Source organism: Chrysemys picta, chromosome 10 (genome assembly GCF_011386835.1).
Source record: "Chrysemys picta bellii isolate R12L10 chromosome 10, ASM1138683v2, whole genome shotgun sequence".
Taxonomy (NCBI): domain Eukaryota; kingdom Metazoa; phylum Chordata; order Testudines; family Emydidae; genus Chrysemys; species Chrysemys picta.
Window position 1 is genome coordinate 81,921,949 of NC_088800.1, and position 22,406 is coordinate 81,944,354.

Consider the following 22,406-nt stretch of genomic DNA (forward strand, 5'->3'; position numbering starts at 1 on the left):
GGACAAGTTCTATTTCTGCCATGGACATGCTATTGAACCATGGGCAAGGCATGGCCCCGCCCTGTGCCTCAGTTTCTCCTTGTGCGCTCTTGTCCATTTGGCTTGTAAGCTCTTCAGGCGGGGATTGTCTCTTGCTGTGTGTTTGCACAACATTGCCTAGCACAAGGTGGGGCTCACACTCAGTTTGGGTCTCTGGACGCTGCTGCAAGACAGATTATACGAGGACCATGATCGCAATTGGGTGTCGGCAGGGGGTGGGAGAGGTGGCCTAATAACAAATCATTCCCATCCCCCATTCCCGTGGGAGTTCAAAAGCACAGGGTCAAACCCTGCTCACAGGTCCACCCACGGGAACCTGTTTGAAATCAGTATGAAAAGGGCAAAAATTCAGCTGCAGGGTTTAATCTGCAAAGAATGAAGTCCTGTGTGCTAGAGAAAGCAGGAGGCCGGCCCTCTGTGCTGATTACAGCCCTTCCCAAGGCCTGGGAGTGCCCGCATACAGCACAGGCTGCTTCCCTGGCTCTGGGGGGAAAAACTTCATCCCCCCCTTGTAACTTGGATAATCATTTACTTCCCTGCAAAGGGATCAGTCACTGTTGCCTTTCTGACGCTGGAGCATTTGACAGTATAAAAGCACTATACTGGAACCAAAGCAGCAGGGACTCGGATCCTTCGCACACAACGACTTTTCCCTCTCTTCGCTGGTGTGTCGTCAAGACAATTCCCCCCACTGAAATGCTTTCAGCTAGGTAAAAAACCTCCCTAGCGGAGAAGGAGAGCCCTAGATCCAAGCCCAGACGGTCTCTACTCCCTAGCAGATTCCAACTGGATCCCTCAATCCCAACTAGTTGGCGTGGTATTTAGAACATGCAGCTGTGCAGCATTTTTGGAGGGCTCAGGTATTGAGAAACAATGGGGGGTTTATATAGGTTTCCAGCTCACAGTCCGTCTAATGGACGTTGCCGTGTCAAATCCCGTGCCCATCCAGGAAGCACAAGGGAGGTCGGAATCATATCAGGGTGCTTTGATCAACGTGTGAACTGTGGGATCATTTTTTATAGGGGAAATTGGAGTTCTTATTAACCTACTTTCTGCATCATCAAAGACCAACGTTTGGGCCTGCTGCCTGTTTATTTAATGAGCATATATAAGAGTAAGCACACAATTAGAGCAATAATGTGTTGGGAAAGCTATAAGTGGGATGACTAATATTAATAATCTCTGTCCCCTTTCATCGGTGTCTCACGAAACGTTCTGCAAACAGTAATTAACTGAACCTCACAACTTCCTGGGCAGGTAGATAAAGTTGATTATACTAGAGATGAACCAAACCTGGAATCTCTAACGCAAACTCTGAGGGCAGATTAAAAAAACCACTTCCTACGGTTTTGTTCCAGGCCAATATTTTCGATATGTTCTGATTTCAGCTCCGCTGGAGCCAAAGTCTTGTGAAAACAACTGATTGCTTGAGAATTCCCCCATTTGAGACGGGCGCACTCCTGAGCCAGTGAGGTTTTCAGCTGGTTGGGGTCAGAATCCCATGAGAATAGTCCGTGAGATTTCAATGCCATGTCAAAACTCAGGTCTGCTTTATCCTGGCGTGTTCTTGAACCTGAATCCTGCCCTAAAACTAATCTGAATAGTGCCTCTTTGTCTCATGTCTATATTATCCCCATTGTACAGATAGGGAGCACTGAGGCACAGCGAGGTCATTCACCAAGTCACTGGAAGAGCTGGGAATAGAATCAGGGGTTTTGCATTCCTTCCTTTGCTTTAATCACTAGGGAATACTCTCACCCAGAGACAGGAACAGTGCTCGGGAGTCCTGCCTGCCCATCTTTCTCTCCTGTTTACCATTCCAACTATGTCACCAAACTACGTTTAGTCCCTAAACTCAGCAAAATGTTTAGCCATGTAGGCCCCGATCCTGCAGACACCTACATGAGGGCTTAACTTTGTGTTTGTAGGATTTAGTCCTGACTCCCTTCCCTTCCCATAACCACTAGGCCAGCAGTTCTCTACCAGGGGTTCACGTACCCCCGGGGGTACGCAGAGGTCTTCCAGGGGATACATCAACTCATCCGGCTATTTGCCTAGTTTTACAACAGCCTACACAAAAAGCACTAGCGAAGTCAGTACAAACTACAATTTCATACAGACACTGACTTGTTTATACTGCTCTACAGACTATACACTGAAATGTAAGTACAATATTTCTATTCCAATCGATTTATTTTATAATGATACGGTAAAAATGGGAAAGTCAGCAATTCTTCAGTAATAGTGGGCTGGGACACGTTTGTATTTTTATGTCCGATTTTATAAGCAAGTCGTTTTGAAGTGAGGTGAAACTTTGGGGGTACGCAAGACAAGTCAGACTCCAGTTGTCTGGAAAGGTTGAGAGCCGCTGCACTAGACAACACTGCCCTGCCTGCACTTAGCACCCGGTGGGAACGCAGCCCTGTCATCGGACTGAATCAGCCAGACAGATGCACTTAGCCCTGCACAAGCTCTTTGAAGCTGTAGTCAAAATAGCTGGAGTTTGTCTTGCTTAGGGTGACCAGATGAGAGACGTGAAATATCGGGACGCGGGGGGTGTGCTGGCGGAGCAAAACAAAAAAACAAAAAAAACCCAACCAAGAGCCATCGGAGCATTGGTGGGGGCTGAGCACCCACCGGCAGCTCCACGCCCCAGCACCAGCTCGCCTCCGCCTCCCCTGAGCGGGCTGCCGCGTCCTGCTTCTCCCCCCTTCCTCCAGCACTTGCGCCGCCATACAGCTGATCAGCGCAAGCCTGGGTGGGAGGGGGGAGGAGGAGGAATGCGGTGTGCTTGGGGAAGAGGCGGGGTCAAGGCGGGGATTTGGGGAGGGATCCAATGGGGCAGTGAGGAGGCAGGGCTGGAGGCGGGGCAAGGGCGGGAGTTTGGGGAGGGATCCAATGGGGGAGGGAGGGAGCGGAATCGGGGCGGGGCCAGAGCAGAGTTGGGGTAGGGGGGCGCGAGCCCCTTCCACCTGTGCGCCGGAGGGCAAAATATCGGGACAATTCGCGTCCCGACCAAACATCAGTCGGGACACGGGACAAACAAGTAAATATCGGGACAGTCCCGATAAAATTGGAACGTCTGGTCATCCTAGTCTTGCTTCCCTCTCTGCCAAAGGAGATTTTGCAAAGTAAGAAAAACCCAGTGGAAGGGGTGTATGTTCTCCTGGCTTCACACGGCGCATGCAAACTAAGCTGATGGCTGTGCTGGTGTGTGTGCCCGACCTGCCCCAGTAAGGACGTCAGAGGGACTTTGCTCTTCTGTACGCAATTAGCAGCCTCGGCACTTTGCTTTGGTGTTGGGATTTTTCTTTTTTTTTTTTTCCGTTCTGAATGGGCCAAATGTGCTCAGGCTCCCAATTGCTGCTGGGATCAGGTGCCGAGTCTGCAGGGAGGGTCGCTACCCTGAGCCAGGGAAAGGAAGGCAGCTGTGCTTCCCAGCTGTTTAAGAGCCAGACGCAGAGCAATGCCCCTCCAGAACATGAAGCAACAAGCTGTCGGCAGGACTCAGTCACGTTGGAGGTAATAGGAAATTCCAGATGATGTAGGTAAAATGCCTTGTAGCACTTTTCCCATTTCATCATGGGATGACCCAGATGACATAAAGGCAGCACCTGGACAGTAAGAAGAAAACCTCTAAAGCTAGAAAGCAGCAACCGTGGGGCTGGCAGAGAGACAGTCACATCTGTGGAAGGATAGCTCAGTGGTTTGAGCATTGGCCTGCTAAACCCAGGGTTGTGAGTTCAATCCTTGAAGGGGCCACTTAGGGATCTGGGGCAAAATCAGTACTTGGTCCTGCTAGTGAAGGCAGGGGGCTGGACTCGATGACCTTTCAAGGTCCCTTCCAGTTCTAGGAGATAGGATATCTCCATTTATTTATCTGGCTAACTTTGCAGAGATAGCAACTAAAAGCCTGCTACACCCGTTTACACAAACGATGGAATGACCAGAGAAATCCAGCTACTCGTAAACTCCTAATAAGCCCCATTCCTTTCAGAGCACCTTCTATCCTAGGATCTCAAAGCGTGTCATGAAGGGTAATGAACAGAGCCTCACGACGCCCCCTGCATGGGAGACTATCCTCATCAGCTGGGGAAACTGAGGCACAATGGGGAAGTGACTTGCCCAAGGTCACACCGGGAATCTGTGGCACTGCTGGGAACAGAATCCAACTCTCCTGAGCCCTCGTGCTCTACTTGAGCCATTGGATCACACTTCCTGTCTCTCCCACTCCCCAGCCCTCTCTGAACAAACGTTGCTCCCCAGCTAAATCAATGTGAAAGGCGCGGAATTGGTATACCGTTGCAAAAGGATCCCCCTCCCCACTATGCATGTGTCATAGAAATTTCTGTCCATGCATCTCTCCTCGGTCTGGAGCAAGGCTTCCTGCTGCATCGAGCCTCCAATGCAGCCACTTTATTTCCCCACTCCGGGAGCTCAGCGTGTGGACGGGGCAGCGGTGGACACAGCCAGGGCCCCACAGGCGCTCGGTCCATCCCGACACACACAGGGATGGCGACAGGGAGGCGGCTGGACAGCAGTGGCCGGCGATTGTGATGTCAACGAAATGCGGCGGCAGCGACCCCACCAGACAGGCTGCCTCCAGCAGCCGGATGAAGGGGTCTGGGCCGGGGGAGGGACAGGGGCCCAGCCGCAGTCTGAGTCAGAGGCCCAGGGAAGGAGTTGGAAGCGACGAGAATGCAGAGCAGCAGGGAGTGTATGAACCAGGGTCAGGGACTATTGGCCAGGCCCAAAGACAGGACGTTCTTCCTGATGGTGAGGTGATGCATTGCCTGTGTCCGTTCGTTCCCTATTCCATCTCCTCCTGCTGGGTCTGCCATGCAGCGATCGAACACCCGGCTGGGCTCAGCCTGTGTCACGGAGTCAGGGTGCAGGTGGCCGACCGCAGTCCATGGCCCATCGGGGGGGAATGTTGGCTCAAAGCCAACCCTGGCTTTGTGCTCGGCGCCTCCTCCGGCGATCGCGCCCCAGGGCCAAGGTGTCGACCCGTCCGCCTGGCCCTAGTGCCCTGCAGAACGCTGGACCACGCTCCGCAAGCTGGGATGGGGCTGTGCATGAGGCAGCCCTGGGGATCTGCATTCCCGCACCCCCCAGCGGCAGCTCCCGGGACGTCGGCCGCAGTAGAAGTCAGAGGGACTTGGTCTAGCCCTGCGTCATGTGAACAGAACGCTGTCCTGGCTCCAAACGCCGCTGGGGGCATGTAGGGCCAGGCCAGAAAGCTTTATACCAGGGGCTCAGGACAAAAACGTCTCCTTGGATCAGCCTTCCGGAGCCCCAGCTTGTGCCTTCAGAGCTGAGCATGCAAGGGGGGATGGGAAACATTCTCCCCATATTTTTGGGTTTCCTCAACCAGCCCTTCCTTACCTAGGAGACCCCAGCTCGGCTGCGACGACAGCCAAGGGGGCTGAGAGGGGAATGAAGTCCCCTTCTCCCCCCATCCCAAGCCAGGCTGAGGCCCACTCAAACGCAAAGCCGCTCTGCTACCGAAAGCGCGTCCTGAGTGAGAGGTTTGCAGACTGGTTTAAAGATGGCTCCCCTCTAAACTGGTTTCAGACGCTGTTTGGCTGGCGGCGTGGACTGATCATGGCACGTCTGAGAGAGCGTGGCCCCAGCCGCACCTGGCAGCCCGCGTTCAGAACTGGTCCAAACGTGTTCTCAGATCATGCTCTCTGCCTGCTACGGGGCCTGCTGGAAACCCGCCCTCTCCAAATACACAGCCCTCTGGCGACAAGGGCCTGGAAGAGACACTCGGTGCGGTTTATAATTGGATGAAGATTGGCTGTTATTCCCGTTGGGATCTAAGGCATCAAAGCAGCTCCCTGACTTGCTTTTCTGACTGAAAAGCAAGCAGGGGAGCAGGCAAATTTTCAGGACAAGGTCACATCAGGACACAGGGATGTGACCTCTGCGGCTGCTGATCCCCAATGTCCGAGTGGCACACGTGGGGCAGCCTGCAGAGAAAGCTCTGTGTGTACGTCTCAGATTACTCCTGGGGGAATTCTGCGCCACTGCGCAGCCACAGAATTTATGTCCCCTGCAGATTTCTTTGCTTCCCCGCAGAAAAATGACTTTCTGATGGGGAAGCAAAGAGAAACCACAAGAGTGGTCATGCAACACTCCCCAGCAGTATGTTTCAGGTACCCAGGGCAGCCGGCAGAGAGGTAAATCATTGTGGGTGAGGGCGGGACTGGGGAAGACCCAGCTGGTGACTCCTACCCTGTGCCAGGCTCAGCTGCTAGTCTAGGCTGGGCTGGGGAGGACAGGACTTCCTCTTCCCCTGCATGGCATCCGGGGCTGGGTCAGACCCACCCCCAGATTTCTTCCCTGGCTGTAGGAAGCTCTGCAAACTCCCTCCCTCCCCCCACGGCAGAGCCAAGTGCCAACCCATGGCCCTCCTCTTTCACCCCAGCTCTAAGGGGAGGTAGGTAAGAGTCAGTGGGGACACTGAGGCAGGGACAGGTCAAGGCCAAGGTCGGTCAAAGTGGACACTGATTTTGGGTGACACCTACTTTTCCGAGGGGCTGAGCCCCCACAGCTCCCGCTGGACTGGTAGACATGGTGCAGTCATGCAAATCAGTCACCCCAAGCTGGGTGGCACCGAAAGTCTGAGGTCACTTTTGAAAATGTTGGCCTGATGACTAGCCTGGAGTCTCACAGCCAGGCTGGGGCAGAGCCAGGAGCAGCGTGCAGCTTTGAGCCTGAATCGTCATATGTGGCATCACCGAGGCTCAGTCCCGGCGTTAATTCGGAGGGGCGTTCCACACGCCGGTCACAGGAGGCCCTCAGTACACAGCCCTCATTTCCTTAAACATCCCTGGTCTACCTGCTTCCACCACCTCCCCCATCCCGCTCACCCTCCCGCTGGGTGAAGACACTTCCCAGACCAGTCCTCCATCTCCGGATCACGACTTCTCCATTTGCCATTCACTGCCCTCCACCAGTATATTGTGGCTAAGTCTATCTCAAGGTCCTGCTCAGAGCGTTATTAAATGCTAAGACGCAGCAAAGCAGCTCGTTCTCATTTTTGCAAAGGCTGGACGTAATCAGGTGTGGGACCTTTTCCTTGGGGTGGGTCTTACCGAATGTCTGCTGCAGAAATGGGGCAGATACTGGTTTTGATCAAACGCTCCTGGACTGGGCAAGCCACTAATCAATTTTGCGTCATCTATTAACCAGGATGCAATTGACTAGGACTAACAGGAAGACCTTGGGCCAGATTCAGCCCTTATGTAAGCTGGAGCAATGCCAGCAGTCTTCACCTGTTCGCACCAGGGCAGAATTTGATCCCTTGTACTCTGCAGAGCCACGTGCAGTTCCCCGGGGCCTGGAGATAATTATCAGGGGAAAGCTGATACCTTGGGCTTGGAGAGCGATAGCAGCTCAACTAGTTTGTATTTTCTGAGCCCCACAACCTCTGGGTTGCCAAGGGCCCAGGGAGGTGAAAGGAAAGATTCCCATTGTTTCCAGGGGAAGCTGGATCAGGCTTCCAGCTCTTTCCCTCGCCTGCGGCAGAATCTGAGCCATAAGCGTGGCTGTGAAGCTTAATGGGGAAGAACAGATGATGCACCGGGCCGGCCCCTGCAGTCAGCGCTCAGCCAGACCTCCCTTGCAGGCCATTGCATGGCTGAGGAGGACTCTGGGATCTGGCCCGCTCTGGCTAGCTGAGCGAACTCCTGCCCTAACGATCGGCGCGCATCTCACCTTCTGAGCCTGGACAATCATCTTCCTGACCACCTCCTTGATGTGCGTTTGCCCGTCGATGGGCGGCTGCATGTACACCACGGCCCTGGTGACCCCCCTGTAGGCGGCGGTCTCGGGCCAGCCCAGGTCCAGCTGCGGGATGGAGCGGTCGGATCTCTGGGGCCAGTACTCCAAGGAGGGCGCCAACTCGCCCTCGCCCCCTTGGCTGGTGCAGTCCCCGTCGCTGTCCCCGCCCCCATGGCGTGGGATATACTCCGAACCCGGGTCGTACGTTTCCAGCGACTCCATGATCTTTTTAAGCTCCAGCTCGGAGAGGAAGTCCCGGATGTTCTCTTTCTTGAGGACCTCGTAGAAGGCCTCCGGCCCCTTCGAGACCAGGGCTTCCAAAGCCAGTCTCTGCTCCTCACTATAGAAGAACTCCGGCTTGGACTCGCTGGATCTCCAGTTGACATGACTGTCATCCAGACACTGCACCTGGGAGAGAGCCATAGGCCCGGCAAACAGTCAGACACAGAAGGGAGCCGGCGACACCAGTGAACGCTAGTCCCTGACAATAAATAAGGAGTTAATTAGTTCCCGTTTTTTAAATAACTTAGCTTTTTTTCTCCTCCTTGCGTTAGACACAGCAGCGGTTCCCCCGTCTCCCTCCTCCGGCTGGCTTGGCTTCTCCACAAAGCGCTCCCACGCTCTGCCTCAAGTCTCCTGCCTCTTTGGCTATTTCCGCTCAGGAGAGGCGCTGACTTGGTTTCTCATTTACTCATCAGCTCTGCCCAGCCCAGGCGACCTCCATGCAAGACAAAACCAGAGAAAAACGGATTCTTCCTCTGACTCCCAGGTCTCCAATGCTGTAAGCCAGGTGACCGGCGACTCGCTCGCACGCACAGGTGCTTTGATAGTGGCACAATCCCTTTGAATCTTCTACCACCAGATCCACTTCCCTCTCTCCGCCTGCCCTTTCGCACAATGATAATATAGAATAGAATAAACTAAAATACTAAGGAAAAGAACAGTTTAAAAAAATCCAGAAAATCGGATAGGCAGCAGCCATGGGGGTTTCTCAGTCCGATCCTTCCTCTCTTTATTTCTCTCTCTCTTGATCTGAAGTTCTCCGAATGGGATCAGCCGTTTTGTTTCCCTGCAGCAAAATCCTGCCTGTTGCTGCCTGATCAGTTTCTCCAGGGCTCCTGGGGCTGGAAGATGGATTTTTGTCGGGCTCTTGCCGGTAGGCAGTGTGGAGATAGACAGGTAACAGCAAGAAGGGAAAAGAAAAGGAAAAAAAAAAAAAAAGTGATTCATAGCTCCGCCCTGCCCCACCTGCAATCACATGCTGCTGTCTTCAAACATTCCCAATATCTGCCTAGGCTATTAACTCTTTCAGCAGTGCACACACGCCTGCAAAGCCAGCCCTAGGCAGGAGGAGGACAGGAAGCTGATTCACCAGCACTGCGCAGCCCCAGCTCCCAGCCCTGCTTCCTGGATCTTGCTTCCCTGAGGCAGAGGAGAGGGGCTGTCTGGGGCTTTCACGCTCTCACTCCTGGTTCGTGGACTGCAAGCTCTGGGGGGGTGTTGGTCCAGTGCCCACCTGTGGTCCTAGATCTACCACCAGCTCCTGGAGCGCTGCCGCTGGCTTGCCTGACTGCCTGAGCACGCTGAAAATTGTCCTTCGAAATGGTTATCTGAGGGGAAAATTGGGGGTTTGAGGACAGGGTGGTTTTGAATTGCCATGAAAACCAAGCAAAGCCCCCAAACCCAAAGTGTTTTCAGTGGTTGGCAAAAACTTTTTGGTTTTCATTTAAAAATATGAAAAATCAATGTTTTCTGCGGCTACCACCCCCACCCCATTTTCTGACTGGCTCTAATTGTTAACCCTTGCTGTACCAAGTACTGCCAATCCCGACGGCAGCATTGGAGCCCAGGGCCGACAGAGCTAACAGGATGAGTCCTTGCCAGCTGAGCTAACAGAGTACCTCCCATAGCTAGTAGCTATAGTAGACTTTTATCTTTTTAGGTGAACCAGCCTCTAAGGAGGGGCAAGAAGTTCATGTGCTTCCTAGAACTTGCTGCAGGAGCAGAGTACATTAAATGAACAGTTGGGGGAAAGAAAGACAAATACCCAGGCTCTGTTAATAGACCGGGGCAAACCAAAAGCGTCTAACACACCAGTCCCTTTGGAACAGTTCACTCCGAACTCGGCCAACTCCAAGGCAAAGGTTCTCAACCTTTCCAGACGGCTGTCCCCATTTCAAGAGTCTGATTTGTCTTGTGTATCTCAAGTTTCCCTTCACTTAAAAACGACTTCTTCCCAAATCAGACATAAATATACAGAAGTGTCACAGGCCACTAGTACTAAAATCATGGCCGTTCTCATTTTGTCTGTATGAAATTGTAGTTTGTACTGACTTCACGATGTAGCCTGTTGTAAAACGAGGCAAATAGATGAGTTGAGGTACTCCCTGGAAGACCCCTGCATCCCCCCAGGCTACATGTACCCCTGGTTGAGAACCATGCCCTAAGGCGTTTCAAGAAACAGGGTCCAGTTCTATCACCAGTTCTTCCATGGCCACTTGCGCTGATGTGATTCCAGCTGACAATTCACAGCGGTGTCAATCATTTTGCTCATTGTTCCAGGATAGATAGATAGATAAATAAATAAAATAAAGCACCCTCTCTACCCATGGCAGCAAAGATTCTAGTGTCAGAAGAGGCTGCGGGACCTGTCCACGTTTGGCACCCACATCGTGTGTGATGAGGGACCGATGCTTTTAAAGGGTATGGGGAATGGCAATTGCCCGTTGCTGGGGCAGGGGGCATTTCTGATAAACCCACCCCTCCACTGGGAAAGCACGCTAGCACGTTCTGATCTGTTCTAGGCTGGCAGTTAAGAAACCAAACTGCTCTGTTACCGGGTGGTGGTGATGGTTTGAGGCGTTCCGGTGTCACATCTGATAGCCTGAGCCCTTTGAAACAATTCACCAACGTTGAGTGCTCCCTGGTCAGTTCCCTTAGCAGGTCAATAAGACTTTCTTGCCCCTCGTTCAGAAGATTGGAAATCCAGGATCTCATTCGCTCTCTCTAACATGGGGCGGGAATTACTTCCTTTCACCCACTCTTTGTCTGTATTTGGTCGTTAGGCTGTAAGCTCTTTGGTGCAGGGGCTTTCTCTGTACAGCGCCTAGCACAGCGGGATTCTGATCTCGGACGGGGCCTCTCAGTGCTACCTTAGCCCAAATAAATAATATCTGGCTGTTACAAAACTACCTTAAGACAATAGTGTAGCTGGTGTCGTCGTTATGGGACGCCCCTGTTTCCCTTGCAACCCCGACTCAGCAAGGCGCCTTGAGCTCTTTGGGGCCGGGACGGTCTCTTTTTTATGGGTATGTGCAGCACAAAGGACGTTAATGGGATTGCACCTGTGGTTTAAGATAGGCACGTGCTTAAATATCTTACTGAATCAGGGCCCTCCGTTTCTTGGCATGGGCCGGTTTAGCCAAAGCTGTTGTAATTGGGTGTATCGAGTGCACTGGCGCTTCACCCACGGGAATCAGGTCTGTATGGAGCCCTGTGGCTTTTTGGCTGTATTGAATATCCATTATGTGAACAAATACTTTTTAGAAGGGTGTGTGTTGTGTGTGTGTGTGTGTGTGTGTGTGTGTGTGTGTGTGTGTGTGTGTGTGTGTGTGTGTGTGGTTTAAAACATTGACATTAATGCATGTGGGAAAGCTCACAAGGTAGATGATATAATGCCTTTTATTGGACCAACTGCTAAGGGGAAGAGGGATCCATCAGGACATAAAACCTACAATGGGGTCACACGGTCTTGGGGAAGGATCTATTTGAACGAAGCATCAATAGGAGAAGACATGCACGGTCCGGTGGTCTGATCCCCAGCTCATGTAAAGCAGCTCCGTTGAAATCCCTGAGCATCTGGCCCTTAGCTTAAAGCTTGAATGTACTGTACTCTGTGCAGTTCGTTAACCCAGGATGCATCTGACGGTGTTATTCTTAATTATTTGTGTTTCCAACGTGCATAGGAGCCCCAGCCACGGAGCTGGACTGTGCTCTGCTAGGCGCCGGACAGACCCACAACAAGCTAGGCTGCCCCAAAGCCCTTACAGTCTAAGACAAGAGACGGCAGGTGGACACAGGCAGACACTGGGGGAGTACAAGGAATCAATGAGAGGGGCTCTAAGCGCACCAGCAACCTAGCAAGTTTCTGGGAGGCTTCATGGCAAAGGAGGGGTGTGGAAGAGGATAACGAGGTGGCCTTGTGGATGTTTAGAGGGTGCTCCTCCCAGGTGGGAGGGGCAACATGGAGCCAGCACAAAGGGGATTGTTTGAAGGTTGGACAGACATCTGGACTCAGGAGCCCAGTTCTACATCTGGGGGTTCAGATCACCACTTTCGGGGCTAACCTGTTCATCGGGTACCAAAACACCCATTTGCCCTTAGGTGCCTGTGGGCGAGAATGGGGCCCGTCCAGACTTTTGTGTCCGCAGTGAAGGATCTGGGTTGGAAGTCAGTGGAGCTACGCCACTTTCTGCCCCTCTGTTTGGGTTCAGTCACTGCCTGCCCCTGTGTGGGACCCAACCTGCCCCCTTTCTAATGGCCCCGTGGTCCGGGCTGTAGCTTGTTTGGAACCGTCCTGCGTTCGAGTGTTTGTCGGGGCTCTGAACGCCTCTGCGTGGGGGTGTTTCCTACAACCACCAATTACTTCTGATGATTATTTTATTAGCCACCTACTTGGTAGGGACGAGTTAAAACCGTGCCAAGAGCCAGGGCGGGCGCCCGCATGATGTGTGGCCCAGATGAGTGCTGTGATCAGGCGCCCTCCACCCATTTCCGCCGCCTTCACCCATTGCTGGCTCAGCTGAGCTCCGCCCCTGCTGGGTTTGGGAAGGGAACTTGTCAGTCTGTGCTGCTCAGATGCAGTGCAGAAGTTCGGTCCTCAGGAATTAGTAGTCGTAGGATTTATTTTTGCCTCGTAGGGATCGATGCCCCTGACCCAAATCCAGGAGCAGCCCGTAGCTAGCCCCAGGGAAGACGACAATGCCCCTTTAGTTCGGTATGGGCCCCGGTCTAGCCCTGAGGACATAACGCATCCCACTCCCTGAATAGCCTCCTTGATCCTGCCCCATTGAAGTCAATGGGAGTTCTAGCACCGACTCCTCGGGATCGGGCCCTTAAATCCTTCCTCCCGCTTACCCACATCTGCTTTGGCGCGCCCTGCTCTGATTACAGCTGAGAGACACAGCCAGGGCTGCTTTCCCCTGTGAGCTACAAGTCTTCCCGTCCCTGGCTCCAGGAGTCCAGGCCCCAAGTTTCAGAACCGCACGGCTCTTTCAGCAAACGCAGACAGAGCTGACAAATGGGACCAGCCTTGGGTCCAGAAAAACTGGAGGCCGTTAGGAGTAAAGGGCGATGCTAATTAGAGGACAGGCCGTTTTGGTTATTCGTTAGCTTTTCGTCTGAAACAAAACTGGAAATCGCAAAGCGAAGCATCAATACACGAGGGGCCTGGGATCTGTTCTTAGCTCCGCCACTGACGTGCTGTCTGACCATGGGCCGGTCACTTCGCCTCCTTGCGCCTGAGATTCCCCATCTGAAAAATCCTGGGCTATGGCGAGACTTCGTTAACGCCTGTTTGCAGTTCCCTGTGGTGAGAGGAGCTGTGGGTGGGCAGAGCATTACTGTTGTTGCTGCTTCAGGACTAATACCAACATAGCACTTCGCCCTCTAGAGTGTCGTCGTCCATCCAAGGACTCAAAGCCCTTTGCAACCGGTAATTAAAGCAGCTTTTTACAGATGAGGAAACGAGCAATACAGCAGAGCCAGGACTAGAACACCAGGTTTCCTAATGCCCAGACCCACCCCAGCTCTAACCATTACGCTATCCTGCCTAGCCTGGGTCGGCTGGCTACAGACGGCTTGTGAGCTGCAGAATCTGGCTCTGAGTCTGCTCACCTGCAAACGGGAGGGCTTGCTTAGCTCAGGTTTTCCCACGGGACTCCAGGATGAGTCGGGCCTGTTCTGTTCCTCTTATTTCTAACTGGCGTCTATGCTGCTGCTGCTAGGTCAGTCCTGCTGGGGCTGCCCATGTTACCCCTGCCTGAATATTTAGGGCCGGTCAGAATATGAAATGCTGGGTGTTGTGGGGAGGAGGAAATGGCCTCTTTGCAAAAGTCCTTTAAACAATCTGTACGAAAATCAGTCATGGGCTGGAAGGATGGAGACCCGTCTCTGCTCCGCCAGTCTGGTTGGCTGGAGAGACTTGGATCCAAAGGCCCAATCCAACCACCACTGATGTTCCTGGGAGTGACTCAGGGGAGTGGCTGAGGATCATAAAGGAGAGGTGGAAATGAGCGTGGGCTACTCCCTACCTTTATTGAAAGGATTAAGAGGTGCGAAGCAGTAGATGAATGCGCTGATATTTACGCCCTTCGTTACTTTCCGTCGGTTCGGCTCTATGATTGTAGCAACAATAAAAAAGGACACAGTGCCCTCGTAAACCCTTAAATAATTGGCCCGCTGGTGCTGGGCCCTTTGGCCTTCTGCCATCAGAGTCCCGACGGGAGCTGCTGGGTGCTGATTCGGTTCCAATGATGATCCCACGACCAGGTTGATGCCCCAGCTGTGATGGTTTTGAGTCAGGACACGGGGGGCTGTAATCCTTTGTTCTAATTTTGGTGGGTGGGTTCAGTCTGTGGGTGCAGGAGGTTGGACTAGCCGATCTGATGGTCCCTTCTGGCCTGAAACTCCATGATTGGCAATCACGCCGCACCCTGCCAGTCCTGATCGTAACGAACGGCTGGAGTGATGCTAAAGTGGGTTAGGAGAGTTCTGGAGAGGACCAGGATGGCTCAGAAAACTGTTATTACACCATTGCCTCTATCGATGACACTTATCTGCTCCCTGCCCCCCCACTGCCATAGTAGCTAAGCACCCCACAGTCGTTCATGTAATCATCCTCATAATACCCGTCTGAGGCAGGGCAGTGCTATTATCCCCATTGTACGGAGGGGGAAACTGAGGCCCAGCGAGGGGAAACAATTTGCCCATGGTCACACATCTGTGGCAGAGCAGGGAAGTGACCGCCAGGTCTTCTAGATCCTAGGCTAGTGCCCCTAACCACCAGGCCACCCTGCGTGTCTTTCACCGCTAAGTTTCTGGTTCAAATCCAGCCCAGGCCAGTAGTGACCGAACGTTAGTATCCAATGGCGGAGGCGGGGCGGGGCTTGGTCCAGTTCCCAAAGACAAGAGTCCCCATTACCAAAACACTGATTGGCAGCCCAGGATTCCAAGGGGGTTCCAAAGAGGATGGATCTAGACTGTTCTCAGTGGTACCTGATGACAGAACAAGGAGTAATGGTCTCAAGTTGCAGTGGGGGAGGTTTAGGTTGGATATTAGGAAAAACTTTTTCACTAGGAGGGTGGTGAAGCACTGGAATGGGTTCCTTAGGGAGGTGGTGGAATCTCCTTCCTTAGAGGTTTTTAAGGTCAGGCTTGACAAAGCCCTGGCTGGGATGATTTAGTTGGGAATTGGTCCTGCTTTGAGCAGGGGGTGGGACTAGATGACCTCCTGAGGTCCCTTCCAACCCTGATATTCTATGATTCTATGAATGACACTTCACCCTCCTCGCCTTCACAGGCGTCCCTCTGGGCAGGGCTGAAGCTTGCTCAGTAGCAGCTCTGCAGGCAATCAGGACCCAGTTCTGTTCTCAGGTCTGCAGCTGGAGCTCCCGTGCGAGCCCTTCTGGGGGAAGGGTTTTTTCTGGTCACGCTGCGGCTCCCTTCGCCTGGACTGGCTCCGCTGCCGGGTGCTCTCGGCGGGGTCGAGCTGCTTCTCTCCGTGTTGTTGCAGATGCCGTCAGCTGCGTCGATCCCGACGAGTGCGTCCGAGTGTGCGGGTCTGAGGTGGGCTGCTCCAACATCGCTTACCCCAAGCTGGTGGTCGAACTGATGCCCAGTGGTAAGTCTGGGCCGTGCTGCTGGCAGTGCCAGGCCATGCCGACTGTCTTGTGTGTCCTGTGTGGGTGTGTGTGTGAGGGGGTTTGGGGGGCTGCTTCCCTTTTCCAGCCATGCCCAAGGAAGCTCTCTGCCAACAGCAAAACCCCTGATGGCCTTGGGGCTTCCACTGGAGGGTTCCAAATGAGGAAGCGGAAAGCGTGACGACGGGGAATTAGCCTGGCTGTTCCAGCCCCTGGCAGGATTACAGCAGCGTCCTTCCTAGGCACTGATAACAGTCGCCTCTTGGTTTCCATTGCTGCAAAACCACAGGCCATTGAAATAAGCGCCCGGTCGAACCCAGGAGGACAACGTGTGGTGGGGGAATGGGCTCTCCCTCCTGTAGCGAGGTCAGCAGTCCCTGCCACGCTTGGGTGAGCCAGGCCAGGAATCAGGGGAACCTCACATAGCTAGAACGATAGCCTGTATCTGCGTCCAGAGCCCTCCCTTTATCCCCCTTGCTCCTCCCTGGCCCTGTCTCTTCTCTCCCGCCGAGGACGGTGTACCTGCGTTGCACTGATTTTCACTTCGGGGGCGGAGGTGGGCCAAGTAGCCGGTTTAGAATACCTGGCCCCACAGGTCCCAGTCCCCAAGAGGGCAGGTTAGCCTGTCACCCCTCGGGGGTGACATCCAGCGCCATGGATGCATTAGCAGGAACAGGTTTCCAGCCAGTATATAAGAATCCTTTGTCATAGAATCATAGAATATCAGGGTTGGAAGGGACCTCAGGAGGTCATCTAGTCCCACCCCCTGTTCAAAGCAGGACCAATCCCCAACTAAATCATCCCAGCCAGGGCTTTGTCAATCCTGACCTTAAAAACCTCTAAGGATGGAGATTCCACCACCTCCCTAGGGAACCCATTCCAGTGCTTCACCACCCTCCTAGTGAAATAATGTTTCCTAATATCCAACCTAGGCCTCCCCCACTGCAACTTGAGACCATTACTCCTTGTTCTGTCATCTGCCACCACTGAGACCACCCGAGCTCCATCCTCTTTGCAACCCCACTTCAGGTAGTTGATGGCGGCTATCAAATCCCCCCTCACTCTTCTCTTCTACAGACTAAACAAACCCAGTTCCGTCAGCCTCTCCTCGTAAGTCATGTGCTCCAGCTCCTAATCATTTTTGTTGCCCTCCACTGGACTCTCTCCAATTTGCCCATGTCCTTTCTGTAGTGGGGGGCCCAAAACTGGACGCAATACTCCAGACGAATAGAGGGGAATAATCACTTCCCTCGATCTGCTGGCAATTCTCCTACTAATGCAGCCCAATATGCTGTTAGCCTTCTTGGCAACAAGGGCCCACTGCTGACTCGTATCCAGCTTCTCGTCCACTGTAATCCCCAGGTCCTTTTCTGCAGAACTGCTGCTTAGCCAGTCGGTCCCCAGCCTGTAGCCGTGCATTGGATTCTTCCGTCCTAAGTTCAGGACTCTGCACTTGTTCTTGTTGAACCTCATCAGATTTCTTTTGGGCCAATCCTCCAATTTGTCTAGGTCACTCTGGACCCTATCCCTACCCTCCAGCGTGTCTACCTCTCCTCCCAGCTTAGTGTCATCCACGAACTTGCTGAGGGGGCAATCCATCCCATCATCCAGGTCATGAATCTTTATTTAATGCCTCTCACATGAGGACCTCAAAGCCCTTTACAGAGGTGGGAGCGGTCGGTCTCAGCTCTTACGTTAGGGGCAGGGAACCTGAGGCACAGCTGGTTAATGGCAGTGTTGGGAATAGAACCCTGGTGTCCTGGCTCAGAGCAACCTGCTGTAACCACTAGGCAATCCTCTGATGAATGAGCACCATGCCGTGAGGCCAGCTGAGATCTTAGAAAGTGAGCTCCAGTCTGCTCTTTGTGGAAATTAACGCTCCCATGGTACTTTCCAGAAGTGCTAGAGATTGGCCACTCGCTGCTGTACGGCATGCTAACCGGGCTGCTGCCTCCCTCCCCAGAGCTGGCTGCATTTCAGTGGTGCTGTGTGTATGTCGTTTTTATAGCTCACTAGTGTTGTTATTTACATGGTATCACCCAGGGATCAGAGCCCCATGGCCTGAAGTGCTGTCCACCCGAAGAGCTCACAATTTAAACCCACACAGCCTGATCCCAGGCCCAGACAAGTCAATGGAAAGAGAGTGGGCTTTGGATCAGAGCCGTATCACGGCTTCTTTGAGATGAAACCTGAAGTCCGATGGTCCTTCTCTTTCTCCTCCAGGGCTGCGAGGGTTAATGATTGCAGTGATGATGGCTGCCCTGATGTCCTCCCTGACTTCCGTATTCAACAGCAGCAGCACCCTCTTCACCATGGACATCTGGAAGAAGATCCGGCGGAATGCCAAGGAGCGGGAGCTGCTGCTGGTGGGAAGGTAGGGGTGGGGGGTGGGGAGGAGGGTAACAGAGCCAGACAGACGTTTTCCTTTGCATGGTGAAGCCTATTAAGTAACTGCTCACAGCAGGGCTGCAAAACCCTGTGGTTATGAAGGAGTGATTAGTATTTTATTATTTATTATGATTTCATTGTTAAAAGTGGTGCAAGAGCAAGTGGTGCTTTAAAAATAGCTAAAAGGGCTTGGGCCTGATGGTGTGAATCAGGAGTCACTCCACTTAAGTCAAAAGGGTTCCACCAGTGTAAATCAGGAGTGACTCCACTTCAGCCAATAGAGGGTATATCAGTGTGTGAATCAGGAGTGACTCCACTTCAGCCAATAGGGTTCCACCAGTGTAAATCAGGAGTGACTCCACTTCAGCCAATAGAGGGTATACCAGTGTCAAGTATCAGGGGGTAGGCGTGTTAGTCTGTATCTACAAAAACAACAAGGAGTCTGGTGGCACCTTAAAGACTAACAGATTTATTTGGGCATAAGCTTTCGTGAGTAAAAACCTCATCCGAAGAAGTGAGGTTTTTACTCACGAAAGCTTATACCAGTGTGTAAATCAGGAGTGACTCCACTTAAGTCAATGGAATTATATTAGTGTAAAACCAGTATAAGCAAGAATAGTATTGAGCCCCTGATTTTCCCTTTTCTATTGTACTGTGCTTAGGACAGGGAATGTTTCATTGAGGAGGAAAGCGTATGGCTAACCTATTTCCTTTGTGTGATGGGGAGGGCCCTCTGAGAACTGGGAGCCAGGCAGAACGCAGGTGACAGTAATAATAAAGGAATCTAGGTCATCACTTCAGAAGGGTTAGTTCTTAAATTCGTCTACGCTTTGTTGTGAATGTTTGCGCTGGTGATGGATCGATGGCTCTGGAGATGAAATCCTCTGATTTCCCCCCTCCCCCTCTCTGGGCCTCACCCCCGACCTGGAAGCCCTCCCATGAAGGCTGAGGGGGTAGTGCCATCTCCCCAGCTCTCTCCCTGCACACGGGGAAGGTGCTATGAAATGCAGAGTGTTCTGGTGTGCTAACAATATGATGTTCGTGTTGCTAATGGAGCAAATGACTCAGCTTCGGATGGTTCCTACAGCCAAGCTGGTCAGGTGGTCTCTCTTGTTTTCCCCCCGCACATTCCCATTTCCTGACTCATCCTCCAGTGGCACCCGTGCCTCAGTTTACCTGCCTGTAAAATGGGTATAATGACACCGAAGCCACGCTCACAAATGCCTTGTGAGCACAATTAATTACTGCTTGCGAAGTGCCTTGATGGCCCCAGGTTGAAAGGTGTTCCCTCAATGCACATGGTAATTGCTAATCCATTATGCTGGCCCATTTTACTGGGCTCCCTGTGCCAATCAAGTGCTAGACAACTCCTCGTAAACCCAGCCCCATTTCCTGTGTCTGGGGGTGCGGGTGCCAAGTCAGCCTCCTTGGCATTATCGTCGTCGGAGACACTTGATGGCAGGGCGAGCGATGCCAGGCAGAGGGTTGGCAGCACAACAGGGCAGGTGGCTTCCCGCGGCAGTTGTAACATGTCACTGGCTGGAGATGGAGCCTGGCTCCATCCAGGGCAACTCATCTGATCCCATGCCACAGCCCCGCTGGCCCTGAGCTTAGCTCGCCTGGCACCAGTGGGAGTAAGGCTGCCAGAGCTGATCACAGACAGCCTCCGTTCAGGAGACTGGGGGCACATCCTGCTGCTCCCTTGGGTCCTGGGCTGAACCAGGCAGCACCTTGCGCCTTTCCCTGGAGAGTCCCCACTGTCTCTGCCCCCTGGGAGCTCTGGGAGCCAAGGCCCTGAGGATGTGGGTCCCTGTGATCGCTCCCCGGGTAGGGCTGGTGCACGCTGCCTTCCCTCTATCCCTGGGATGGATGAACCTGCCCCGAGACGCCATAGCAAAGGGCGTAACTATGGCCCTGATTGCGATCTCACTCACACCCTAGGCCACCTCCCAGCACAGATTGCAGATCGGGGTCCTAACCACCTCCAGAGAGGGGCTGTGGACAGCCAGTGAGAGTTAAACAGCCACCAGATTACGGATACACTCTCCCTACAGGAGAGGTTCTCCCACCGCTCTAGGTAATCCACCTCCTGAGAGACGGTAGCTAAGTCAATGGAAGAACTCTCGCGCCGTCTACGCCGGCGGTTAGGTCGATTTCACCGATGTGGATTTTTCAGGCCCCTGAGCCACGTAACTGGGTTGACCTGACTTTTTAGTGAAGACCTGGCCTTAAAGTCAGCTTTCCCCTCCTCCCTCCGGTCGTGCACTGAATGCAGCTCTCCCAGACCATGGAAGTTAGTTGCATACACAGTGTTGCCAAACCCCCATGCATTTAAAAATCATGAGATTTAAAAAATAATAAAGGTGAAGGTCTTGATTTGCGTTCTGGTTTCCGAGCTGTCAGGGGGCATGTTTTCAAGATTTTCTCTGCAACCTGGAGGGCTAGGAACCTAGTTTGTTTTAAATGCGAGCGGAGAGTCTCATGTAGTCACCTGAGTCCAGGAGGTGGGGCTTTAAGAAAAAACACCAAATGTTGTGAGTGTAGACACCACCGCATATATCTGGAAAAACCCTACAGCCATGTGTCTTTTCCTGTGTTCCCACTAACCCCCCTATGATTAATCAGAGCAAAATAATTTAAAAATACCAGTGTATTTTCTGAGTGGTAGCCGTGTTAATCTGTATCAGCAAAAAGAACAAGGAGTACTTGTGGCACCTTAGAGACTAACCAATTTATTTGAGCATAAGCTTTCGTGGGCTAAAACCCACTTCATCGGATGCATGCAGTGAAAGAAAAATACAGTAGGAAGATATATATATACACACAGAGAACATGAAAAAATGGGTGTTGCTATACCAACTATGATGAGAGTAATCAGTTAAGGTGGGCTATTGCCAGCAGGAGAATAAAAACTTTTGTAGTGATAATCAGGATGGCCCATTTCCAACAGTTGACAAGAAGGTTTGAGCATTGGTCTGCTAAACGCAGGGTTGTGAGTTCAATCCTTGAGGGGGCCATTTAGGGATCTGGGGTAAAAATCTGTCTGGGGATTGGTCTAGATACCTCCTGAGGTCCCTTCCAACCCTGATATTCTATGACTCTACTACTGAAAAAGGTGTGAGTAACAGTAGGGAAAAAAATTAGCATGGGGAAATAGTTTTACTTTGTGTAATGACCCATCCACTCCCAGTCTTTATTCAAGCCTAATTTAATGGTGTCATGTTTGCAGATTAATTCCAATTCCGCAATTTCTTGTTGGAATCTGTTTTTGAAGTTTTTTGGTTGGAGTATTGCGACTTTGAAGCTGTTTGTTTACTACTTGCACTTCTCTCAGCTCTGACACTAAAACTGGCCTAGTCAATTTCACCTCTGTTTATAGTCAGTTTCACTTTGTGGTTTTCTTGGGCTAACACAGTGCTGCAGTTTAGGGGTTGCAAACAATACGGAGAGAGGCATATTTATTTTAAACTGCAAGCATGTTTCCATATGAATTTTAAAAAGAAAATACATGGATGGCAACATTTTTTTTTTTTTTTCATCCTTGGCTTTTCATCAGTGTGTTTTTTACCAAACCTAAATTTGGAAAGCTGTCTGGTGGGGTCCTTTTATACCACGGCCCAGCTTTTGCAAATGACCACGTACTTTCACCTGTAAATGTGCGGGGACAATTCCCCGGGTTGGTCCATCCAACTGAGACAAGATCTGATGAAACAGGAACATACCTTGCCTAATTGTTTTTCTTTCGTCTATTTTTGTACTTGTGACAATCAATTTGCTGGTGATGCGTGAGCAGAAGGAGAGAGGCTAGAAAATGAAGTAACTAATGTTCCTGCAAATCAAGACGCTGTCATTAAAAACCATGCAACAAAAGGAAGCCCCGGGATGAGGCCTCCGCCTGTTAGATGATTCAACTTATTTGCTTAGCTCTTTCACAATGTTTTGATTAATTCTGGGCCAATAATACTGCCAACTCGGCATGGCTTATCCTAGGGAATCTGTGCCGCATAACTTAGTGTAGTAATAGTGATGTTATGTTGCAGTCACATAACACCTTTCATCAGAGGATGGTTAAGTGCTGTAAAAAATTATGAATCTGCCGCTGTGGTTAGATGAGGGAAAAGGAAGTCAGGGATCCCTGGGTCTTATTCTTGGCTCTTCTGTTGATGGGTGTAAGTGGCTTAACCTCTCTTCCCTCACTATTACTTACCAGGGGCACGGTGAAGCTTAATTTTTTGTTTTTGTTGTGTAAAATACTTCAGGATCTTGGGATGA

At 52.0% G+C, this 22,406-nt stretch overlaps 2 protein-coding genes across 6 annotated transcripts in view; one reads left to right on the plus strand and one right to left on the minus strand.

Moving 5' to 3' along the window:
- The window catches only part of FAM83G (family with sequence similarity 83 member G), a 38,980-nt gene extending 29,823 nt beyond the window's left edge, over positions 1–9,157 (minus strand). Inside the window, exon 1 of the mRNA XM_024102341.3 lies at positions 7,762–9,157. Coding sequence (XP_023958109.2) covers positions 7,762–8,250 — 489 coding nt within the window. The 5' untranslated portion in view covers positions 8,251–9,157. The remainder of the gene's footprint in view (positions 1–7,761) is intronic.
- Positions 1–22,406, plus strand: part of SLC5A10 (solute carrier family 5 member 10) — a 91,215-nt gene that overhangs the window by 55,901 nt on the left and 12,908 nt on the right. For all 5 annotated transcript variants that reach the window (XM_024102344.3, XM_065560213.1, XM_024102342.3 and 2 more), the window contains 2 exons: positions 15,620–15,727; positions 17,970–18,120. In XM_024102344.3, the coding sequence (XP_023958112.2) occupies positions 15,620–15,727; positions 17,970–18,120 (259 nt within the window). The remainder of the gene's footprint in view (positions 1–15,619; positions 15,728–17,969; positions 18,121–22,406) is intronic.